The 11,332-nt window shown below is 36.9% G+C and overlaps 1 protein-coding gene across 2 annotated transcripts in view; it reads right to left on the bottom strand.

The window, feature by feature from the left end:
• The window catches only part of EPHA3 (EPH receptor A3), a 404,175-nt gene extending 393,049 nt beyond the window's left edge, over positions 1-11,126 (bottom strand). For both annotated transcript variants that reach the window (XM_006139867.2, XM_006139868.2), the window contains exon 1: positions 10,939-11,126. In XM_006139867.2, coding sequence (XP_006139929.1) covers positions 10,939-11,026 — 88 coding nt within the window. In that variant the 5' untranslated portion in view covers positions 11,027-11,126. The remainder of the gene's footprint in view (positions 1-10,938) is intronic.
• Positions 11,127-11,332: the final 206 nt, after the last annotated feature.

The following is an 11,332-nucleotide window of genomic DNA, read 5'->3' as shown; positions in this document are numbered from 1 at the left end:
CCTACACTTCACTTGAGTTGTTTTAATGATTCTTAATCGTCTATCTTTGAATTAAATTTAAACCTTCAAAATTTTCTTTGCTATGGTTAGAGTAGTAAACCTACCGCAAACCTAGCCAAAGAAACAACAAAATATTCTTAACTCCATTTACAGAGACCATTTTTGAAAAGAAAAATTTGAAGGGATGCAACTTATTGTAACGGTTTTTAGTTTGTTCTCAATTATATGTAAATTTTTGAAAAACATTCAGAATGATTTTGAACATCACTTTCAAAGTTAAAAATATTTTTTTATACAATATATAAGCCCTTAATAAAAAGCTGTTATACCTCAAAGTATAGGGAAACCATCATGATAAAAATAGATTAATCTAGTTCAGTCACACGAAAAACTGATAATTACACTAGGACATCATTTTTCAGAAAATGATAATCAAACCTTATAATTAAAATCAAAATGTCAATAACACCATAACAAAATATCTGATTCCACCTTTCTGAGTCATCTAATGTAAATGAGTATTAATTTATCTGTATGAAGCCAGATAGGAAAAGTAAACTTAGAGAAAAGTACTATTCCCTTTTGGCCTACCTCTTTAAAAATCTTTTTAGTATTTGGCAGTAGTTAGATTTGATGAAGTTTAGATATTTAATTAAAAAAGTTAATTTTTACTTGTAGTTTCTATGATAGCACTAGGTCTTTTTGATCCTTTATCTTATTAAAATGTAAATTTTACCATAAACAGCTACGGCATTGTCAAGGAGAAAATTACAATCTCTACATAACTCTAGCCTTTATGATACTTTTGTATATTAAAGATGTTTAGGGGGACAGTTGAGGAAAATGAAAAAGTTTGGATAGTTTTAAATAAATAAAACAGTGATTTTTCTGTTCCCTCAGTACTGATTTATAAATCAGAAAAATAGTAAGTAAACCATCTTGAGTATATATTTAGCCATAAAATGTTGCTCACAGTGTGGGAATAGCTCAATTTGGTAAGGGGACAATACTGTTGGTGTCACAAACACACCCAGTCCTGCAAATAGAGTTTCCCTCTGAGTGGCGTTTGGTTTAGCCAGAGGATTAGTCAGATAATCCAGGAGACATTGCAAACTAGCTTCCCAGCTTCACTTCCCCTCAGTGTGAAGACTACTGTCTTACACAATAAAAGAATATATCCCTCTCTTATCTATAGACTTTGATTAATTGCTAGACTGGGTTTGAAAACCAGGAAATAAATACATATCAACGACTAACAAACCTCTCTCTGTTTCCCTGAGTCACTCTGAGGTAGACAGGCAATATTAAAATGTCATATTGATTGAAAATCAGTCAATTGTATCACAGGCAAGTAGTACATTTTAACCCTTATATTTTTATCAAGCCACAGGAGTTTGATTCTACACTTCACGTATATAAAAAAACTCAAGATGAAACCATATTGAGATTGACATACTCATCAGCAGTAAAATTATCCCTTATTTTCCCCTCTCCTCCAGTCCCTTTTGAGTTTCTGCCACATAACCAGTCAAGACTTTTGTCTTAAATAAAAGACAATTCAGCTTGGAGACTTTACAATCAAGTTTACACTTGTCTTGGTTTGGGAGAGTTGTACAAACCAAATAAAATTTTTTTTAACAAAATCAAATGGTAGAGAAAGGAATTATTGATAATAATTCTCCAGAAGTAAGGAAAAAAAAGAAATATTGTTGCTAAGCCTTCACTTCTGCTCATGGAAAATGTGCCAATAGCTTGACTGGTTGGATAGCTCTTTGGGAACATAACATAACAGTAATATGTAACTCTTTTTGATTTGTTTTTGGCTCTTTTTTTTTTTCACATTATAGTGAAAAAAGCAAGCTACTAAAAGCAGCTTTCTGATTTGGAAGCCCGATGTCATCAATATGCTATTTTTTCTCTTTGCCAGGTTAACAGAATTTATTGCAGCAATTAATGCAAAACATATGTGCTGAAATACTCACATGAAAAATGTAATTGCCCCAACTTAATTTGCTACCTTTCAAAACCCTGTTTTATCTACCTTTTCTCAATGCCTCCACTTAACTAAAATTCAAGCCTTTTTATGATAGAGTAGATTAAATAAGTACATTTTATTTCCTCATTTTAAGTAATTTAAAAATTGTCTTTTTTTTTTTTTTTTTGGAGAGGTTTTTGCTATAGGGTGCGAGCACTCGCCAGAAAGACAGAGAGAGACAGAGAGACAGAAAGTGAGAAATCACCTCCCAGGGAAGATGGCCACACCACAATCCCTTCTCCTCCTTTCTCTTCTGGGGATCTTGGGCACACATGCACATGTGCCCAGGGTGAGTTTAAGCCACAGGGTCCAGAACTCGAACCGCGGTAGACTACATGGGAGTCTAGCAACATAGCCATTACGCCAAATGCTGGTCCCAAAACTGTCTTTTAAATAGGGGCAAATTTCACGGGAACTAAAGTTCAGTTTTTGAACCATGGTCTATTGTCCCCCATCACTGACCTCTATGACATTTCCAATAGTTAACTCACACATCGTTATTATTACATAAAGGCCTGACCAATCACACGCTAGTTATACAATTTCCTCATAATCTCTGCATATGGAATTCCTGAGAAAATCTTCTTTCCAAGGTGAGGAAAAAAAGTTGAGTGTTTGAGGGTCAAGAGAGGAAAGCAGAGGCAAGAATGTGTGAGAAAACGACATCACAGTACATTTTATGTCACTCTTCTGTCCACATCAATTTCCTTCCATTGACTTTTTAGTAGGTCCTCCATATATGCAGTTGATCATAATTCGAGAATGTAACCACTTGGCAGCTTCAAAGTATTTTTACCCTTTTGGTTGGTTTCCTTCCATTCCAAAATCCTTAGTATTGTACTTAGAATTTGCATCTAAGTATCAAAACTTAGTATAAAAACAAATTGATACAGTGAGATTCAGGTTGAAAAATTAGTGCTTTTCCTGAATACAAGGATGACACTCCAGTCCACAGGCATTTGTGTACACGAGAAAAACATAGCAGGTTAAAATCAGAAGGAAAAGGGTTAGCTCACTGGTTGCTTTTTTGTGATCTGTTTCCACTGTTGTAACAATGGCGCATGTCATAATACTCATGTTAGGGCTGCTTTTTTTCGAAACGAGGCTCAGAAAGTATGAATAATAATGTGGGGCAGGAGAAGGGGGGGTCTTCTAAACCAATGAAAAACTATACATTTATTACCAGACTATTGAGCAGGTATGGAGGACACACATATTTAGTCTTGGGATCTACTAGATTCAGCAATTCTATATTTTATGAAAAATGAAAAACACTGAGGTTCCTAAACCACCACACAATTTCAGCATCATCCATTAAGAACCCAATCTGGGTGGGTAATACTGTTCCCAGAAATCCTCTCAGTCCATTCTGGGTTTACTTCCAAATTTAGAAAAGGGAAAATCTTATTTTAATAAAACACTGCCAGTCAATATGGGGCTTTGGGAAAAAACAGACAACTGTGGATTCTGAGTGTGTGTGTGTGTGGTTGCGGAGGGGGGTTTATGAACGTCCCCTCAGCAATCACGAGGTGTCTTAACAGGTGGGCAACCGGACCTGGTTTTCAAGAACACTGGGGAAACAGACAGAAACAATTCCCTATTTCAATCTAACTACTGAAGAAGAGACTGTCCCAAAGATGGAGCATCAGATAGCAGGAAGCAGGACAGCAGTGTGTCTCCGGCGCCTCCGGTGAATCCCAACCTGGAGGACCGAGTATGAGGTGCATTCCCAACTCTGCAGAAAGCTCCGCAGATCTTCTGTCCCCCTCCTTCATTCATCACCTGGTGGGTCCAAGGACTTATTTACGGAAAAGAAAAAAAAAAAAAAAAACCCGCCACCTGCGGACGCAAACTGAAAAGGCTAGCTGATAGCAACAGGAGAGAGGCGTGAAGATTCCAGATCCCAGGTCAAAATCCGTTAGCCGGGTCAGGACGTGACCGGCTCTTCGGAGCCGCTGGCACCCTCCGGGCAGGACGGACCACCAGGTAAGGAGAGTCCCCGTTGGCAAGGAAGCCGCGTCCTCCAGCACCAGCAGCTCTGCCGCAGCAGGCAGAGGGCGCACGTTTGCTTTTCGCCCACCCCATCTCCTCCCCGCGCTCCGCGCCGCACAATTTGGCCACTTCGCGCTCAGCTCGCTCCAGTCTGGGCGGGGGACAGAGAGCGTCCAGCACCGTCTGTCCCGCCGCAGAAACCCAGAATAGCAGGACATTGGTCTCCAGCCACCGTCGGCCCTGTCCCCAGGAGGTCCGGCCACATTCCGCGCGCTTCGGGAATGGGGGGCAGCCAGGCGCGGAGAGACTGGCGCACAAAGAACCCACTGGCCCCGGCGGGTCTGGGACTGGGTTCTAGGAAACCGGAGTTTGGTATTTATGGTCTGATCCTTCTGTTTGATGCGGAGAAAGTCGTGAATTGTTGGGAGACACAGTCTTCCCTCTACACCGCTGAGCCTGGTACTAGCGGCGAATAGATTGTGGTTCAGACGCCCTGATGGAGGGTGTGGTGGCAGAGAAGAGCCGGTACCTCTCCGCGCTGCCACATTACAGACACGACCCAGAAAGCTCTGCTCCGTGCTAAAACTTCTCAGGTTGCACTTTTATAATCAAATCAATATCGCATTATCAAATGTGGGAAGTGTGACCCGGAGAAGACACACAGTCACTTCCCCCTGTGGTCAGACTGTCCATGGTGAGGATTATTCACAAGTTCGTACAGTGCTGCCACTTGTTTTGCTCCTCTTTCCTCACCTATTATTCTCACTTCACCATGTTGGTTTGGATTATGTGGATTTTCACCCTTTGCTTTGACTAGAACAGCGGGACATGGTTTAGAAAATGAAGGGGGTGGGTGGCTCCTACACACAGAGCTTCCAGTTTAATAACATCACTCCAAGTCTGAGGCTTTATTTGCTGAACTGGTTTTAATTCCATCCACCCTCCACATGCATTCGCCCAGGCATCCAAAGAGGGGAAACATTCTTTGGCTTACAACCTTAAAAAACTTTTCTAGATAAAATATTTTCTTGAGGGGAAAAATCAGAAGTGTATAAACCTGAGAGAAGTACACCAAAGTAAGCCCCGCTTTTTTTAAGTGTGCAAAAAAATGTCTAGGAAGTTAATAAAAACTGACTAGCCAGATGTTTTAGGTGATAAATGTCTTTCTTTTATGCTAAAGATGTACATATTAACAGGGCTTTAGAACTTTTGCGTTTCTCCACCTCTCCAGCTTTCTAATCAACTTTTTATTTTCTTTTCACTTGCAAATACTTTTTCTTCTTTGTAATCGACTGCCCTTTTCGATTTCAAAGAAAGCTGGTAGGAAGCAAACTAAAACTTGCTGACTCTCAGACTTTTCCTGGAGAAAACCTCCTGCCAGGTTCCAAGAACTACCTGATCCCAGGCAGCTGTGCACAGACTCAGAGTGAAACCAAGGAGAGCACATGTACTGCCATCCTGAAGACAAGGAGGAATGCCTTCTTGGATTGATTGATTTATGACTTGGAAGTCATCGCATTTTATAAGTGTCATAACATTACTTTTATTTCTAAAGTTGCTACAGAAGAGATAGCTAAGGTTTTGAAATTTTCGAGAAGTGAATATTTAATCCTGGATTTTGGCATACCTGTGTGAATAATATAATGAGTATTTCACACCACAAGTCAACCCTTTATGTGAAAAACCTGTGAAAAGCTACTTGCACTGGGTAAAAGGCCTTTATTGACCTTCCCTGGTGATAAAATCCAGATCTCTGAAAACAGAACCAAAAAGGAGACACTTGCATCTGTTCTTCTAAATCGTTTCTCAAACAACAATGAACAGAACAAGGTTTATCATACATTCTAAAGAAAAAAAAAGTGTGTGTTAAAAAAGAAAGTCGACAGAAAATGACTTGTAAAACTTAGTGTTCTTCCAAGAAATACATATTTCCCCTTATAACTAGTATTTTTGCCAAACAAAATCATTGGGAAATGGCTCAAATCAAAGGTAGCCCACATCGCAGATTTCTTAGTAAGTACATGTCTGTAAGAAACTTATCGAGTTTTGATGATTTGTGGCAAGTTTTATTAATATTTTCTTGAAGATTTTATGACGGAAAATGTAACTCTTAAGAACTCTTCTTGCTGTTTTCATTTGCGTTGAAGTTAGTAAATCAAATATACTGTGGAAATATGTTTTGCCTTTAAAAACCCTTTGCATATGTAACTGATTATTTAATATTTAAAATTACATATATTTTATTTCAGAAATTCCAAAGTTCCTGAAACAAGCTTAACGTTTAGAGATCTTTTAAAAGAAAGTTATTGTGAGGAAAGTATTAAAAGCATTTGGAGCCTTAAAACATCAAAATTTGAATATTAAAATGAGAATAATGTATAAATGTGATAAAGAATTTTACTAAATCCTGTATTCAAAACTAAATTTATTAAGAATAATAGGGAAATGACTAAACTGTTAATAGGATCAAGGAATAAATCATAATTAAATTCAAGAATACTAAACTTGACATGAAACTTCTTTAAATCTACTAAACAAGATTAAAAAAAACTTTAAGTTCTGATCGTGTACAATATTCTGTTAAAAGACATTTTATGTTTGCGTTGTGTTTTTCACTGTAGCTCCCAGTTTCTAGTATTTTATGAAAAGGACAACTTTGCATAAAATACAACCCTGACCCAGCACGTGGCGATGGTGTTTTTGCATATGTAGTTTCTCTTGTACAGTTTCAGCTGCTTCTGAGTTATAAATACATGCAACTGACTTATTACCTGAAAATGGGCAGAAAAGTGATTCCAATCACAGCACCAATACTAAAAGAGTATAAAACAGAAAACGGTCATGGTTACAGTGAAGCTGTTTCATATTTATACATCTACTGTTACTGCTAGAACATTCAATATTTTAAAGAGCTTTTCATTGTTCATTTATGACAGGGGCTGTGATAATATAGAAACACAAAATGAGGAGAATGAGGTATCAAAATGAATATTTTCCCACTGAATTGTTACTGTCAACATTAGTCTTTAGGAAGATAAAGATTCAGAATGAATTAATTTCATGATAGATTTTGAGAGGCTAGAGAAGTTTCTTTCTGGCACAATCAAAATATTATCATAGCAATTCAGATTGTCAGTAAAAGCTTAAACAAATTTGCTGATAATCCTGTTAATGACCTAGGTCAAGTGTTAACTGTTGTGGGTTATAAAATAGTGAAATTAAGGTTTCTTCTACCTCCAGGCAAATAGCACAGCTATAACTATGGGGAGATGTAGGGGTGAGCTATTAGAAGAGCTATTAAATTACAAAATTGTATTTAATGCATTCAATTATTTAGTCCAGCATGAAGAAATACTATTAAAAGCAAATGTAAACCCTCTTTTAAAAAGTGCACTCTGTCAAGATGATAGGATAACTTACTTCTCTATTAATATTTCAGTCATAATGCATTCTTATTTGAGGACAAGTGTTTGTATACTAAACGTGATGCCAATACACAGTAATTTTATAAAAGGTAAACTCGGTTATTTATTGTCTCCAACATTTGCCTAATACTCAAAGGAAAGCATAAAGCATTCATCTGAAAGTTTCACTTTTAAGCTTTGAGCAATCACATAGTTCCTTTCAGTACAGAAGATTTATGTTCAGAGAAACATATTTTACAGCCACTCTTATAAAAGAAAAAAAAAAAAGGTGTTCCAAAATAAGTAGTACGTAACTGTGTTGATTTAGTTTCATTCAGTTTTATCTTTAAAACTCGGATCTTCAATACATAGTTCTGTGGGTGAGTGTTGTCCAATTTCTGAACACTTTGGGGTAAACAAATGGTTTACTGTATTATGTACTGATGAGTGAGCATTGCCTTCTGCCTCAAACTGCTTCAGATGTACTAAAGTGTTTAAGGAGAGACTTCCTTAGTTATAATATAAGTAGACCTAATATAGGAATAGCTTTATTTTCTGTCACATTTCAACCTGTCTCAAGTTATCTATTTAACATTATCATAATCCATTTGGGTGGGAACTGGAAGTATATATACACACTTTTCTAATAATATAGAATGAAACAATCCTATTTTGCCATGAAAAATAGGTGATTTCCCATGGGAAGTCTTTTCTTATTTTATGTAAGCAAGCCTGATTTTAATAAAGCTTTTATAAAGTTCAGTCAAAGTATATAAGGCAATTTTTATTTACATGATCATTGAAATTAGGAATATCTCTTATCATTGAGGAGACCAGGGATAGAAAGTATCTTCTGGAATCATTTTCTTGAAAGCATATTAAAGTTACTTTTAACTAGAATAACAAAAGGAAAAATTCAAATTAAACTGTTTTTTAAGTTATTTTTCTTTTCATGGACCCATGGCATTTCAATATTGGTAATTCATTATCAAATCTCAATTTAAAAAAAAAAATACAACAGCAAGTCACTTAGAAATTAACTCAAAAGTTTGATTTTGTTCTCTTTTAGTTCTATCAGGCCTAACTTTATAATAGATAGCAGAATAGAGTGTAGTATATGATGGATTTCTCATAAATTTTTTATAGTATTGAAATATAATTTTGAACATAATATTTTAAATGCAATCTAGTATTTATATTAACATTTAGATTTTTAAGAAAGTTACATTAATATGATTGATTTTATCATTACCCCTCCCATATATGAATGTTTAGAAGCATTGCTTTCTATTCAAATTGCATATTGGAAGAATTACATGGAAATCTTGGCACATCCTTAAAATTTTCACTTTTTATGTTAGTTAACTCAACTACTAAGGGCCAATCTGTTGGACTAATATTTAGAATGTCACTCAAATATTGCCTAAGTTAAATCACCTAATTTAAATTTTGTTTCAAAGCTTCATTTTATAATCTCAGAGGGGATAGGAGGCACTCACCATAGGACATCTGGAAAGAATAATTCCATGGACAATGGACAGATAAACTTTTATCCAACCAAATTAAATAAAGTGTGTTAGTTTTCTTAATATGTTTGTCTTCCTATACACACATTGTCAGTGTGTGCCTGCTTGTGTGCGTATATACAGTATATAGTCAAACATACACAAGGTGGAGCTTAACATACATTTGCATTTGAGTATTTGTTTCATTATAGCAATGTTCATTTTACATAGGTGTGAATAAGTTTAAAGGGTCATTCATTTTTTTCTTGCTGTTGACTTAAAGGTCATATTTTCTGCAAAAATACTGGCTCTCAGCTCTATTCCTGTGCATTATTAGTTCAATAACATCCATTATGTAAGTCGTTTATAAACATTCCATTTGGGAGAAGACAATTTATCATAGCAATGTAGGAATTGTAATTCTACTTTTCTGGTTTTTTGTCAGTATCTTAATATGTTCAAAAAAGCAAAATTTTGCAAAGTCACTAATTTTAAGGTATTGATGTTAGTCATTATACCGATGACTATTGTTGCCTTTCATTCATAAAGATGACTGGCCACTACTTTCAAATAAACATTTTAATTTGTTTGGTGGAAAAGCGAAGTCATTTGTAGGTAAGACAATTTTCTTCATCTCTGTATTTTCGAAGTTTAAATTTCCCAATTAAAAAAAACCACACACACAAGAATGTAATGAAATCTGCCATATAGATAAAGGCAGTCACTAAGGAAAGAAAGAAATTAAACGTTCTATTAGCAGTGAAAGTAGGTCACCAAATATGAGGCAGTCTTAAATTTAATTTAAAAAGTTTATAAATATTTTGTTTTCACTCGTACTTTTAAAATGTACACAGTATACAATAGTATTGGCTTTACAATATGTTGGGGTTTTTTTGTTGAGTGGCATATAAAATATGGTATTTGTACACTGATTGCTCAGAATTGCTAACATGCAGCATACATTAAATGTCATTGTTACAAGTGCAGGGTCATTAAGAGGAAATCCAAGTTGTAAGTGTTGCTTTAAAGAAATCAGTTATTCAGGTAAGTTTGTCTTGTGAGTGATTGTGTTGACAAATGACTAGGTATAGATTAGAAAAGGCATACTGAGGAAAGACAATGTATATATTAAGTCCACAATCTTACAGGAAACATTGATGTCCTTAATCTAAGATTTGCATTTTAATCCACAGAAAAGGTACAAATGCTCATTACAAGGAAAATAAACAACCCAACATCATGCAAATGCCATTTGCTACATAGGAACATTTTCCCCTCAATTTTCTATTCAACTGTGTATTATATCTACTCAGGAACTATTTGCTATTCACTAAAATCATCCTATTCTTAAATAAGCCCTTAAACAAAGAGAATCCAACCTAAGCTTATTATAATTCTTGAAAATATTACTTATGTTAATGTGGCATATGCTGCTCATTAAAACCTGTACCATAGCACAAACCCTAGAATGAGGGGCACGTAGCACTTCCATACAGCAGTTGCAACATGCACACGCACACCCTTCACTTTCACAAACTCTGATTTCCGGTGAGTCTATTCATAAATGCTAAGATCCCAAGTAGGAACAACCTGTCATTACCTGTGAACAGACCAAAGAATCTAGAAAGGAGAGTTGCATTTTCTTTCAAACTTCTCAGAGTACCACATGGTCATAATTAGAAAATAAAATACTGCCTTGACTATTTGGCAATTAACATCCCGGGTTGTAAAACTGGAGGATTTTCTTTCTTTCTGCTTCAAATTGGCAAACAAGGTAATTGCTTGAATTGGTATCAGATTAAAAACACATTTTTAAGGTTCAGACCATCCAAAATTATGCCCCAGTGTGTTTTAGAAGTCAGCTGAAAATACAAGCTCGTCTTTCTTTTACCCTGAGCGCCTACTGCTTTATACTGAGGCATCCGAACGGCTGAAGAGGCTTCGGCGTTGAAGAGCGTGAGCCCGCGGGGCAGGGCGGTGCGCGTCGCGGTACCTGGCTTACCTTCATTGGAAGGCTGGGGGATCAGTTCCCCGCAGCAGTGGAGAACAGAGCCGCTGAGAAGGAGGAGGATGGAGAGGTGACAATCCATGTTGCTGGTGCAGAGGGCAGTGAGAGGAGCATATCTCCATGAAGCATGCCACTGATGTGAGAGGGAGCGCTCTGATTGCTGGAGAAGTTACCATGCTCCGCTCGCAGGCTGATGTCAAGTTTGACACTGGAGATAAGGAGGAGTCTGGCTGCCTTCCGCGAGCCTCGCTCAGGGCCTTCCCTGGGTCCTAGTGCCGTCGGAAGCGGGCGCTGGAGGAGAGAGCGCGCGGCTCTGGCTCCGCAGCCGAGCTGGTGAGGGAGGGGCGAGGGTAGGAGAGGCGTCGTCCGTGGGGCAGAAAAACCGAAG

The sequence above is a fragment of the Tupaia chinensis genome, unplaced genomic scaffold, assembly GCF_000334495.1.
Source record: "Tupaia chinensis unplaced genomic scaffold, TupChi_1.0 Scaffold000009_1, whole genome shotgun sequence".
Lineage (NCBI taxonomy): Eukaryota > Metazoa > Chordata > Mammalia > Scandentia > Tupaiidae > Tupaia > Tupaia belangeri.
This window is presented reverse-complemented; position numbering and strand designations above follow the sequence as displayed.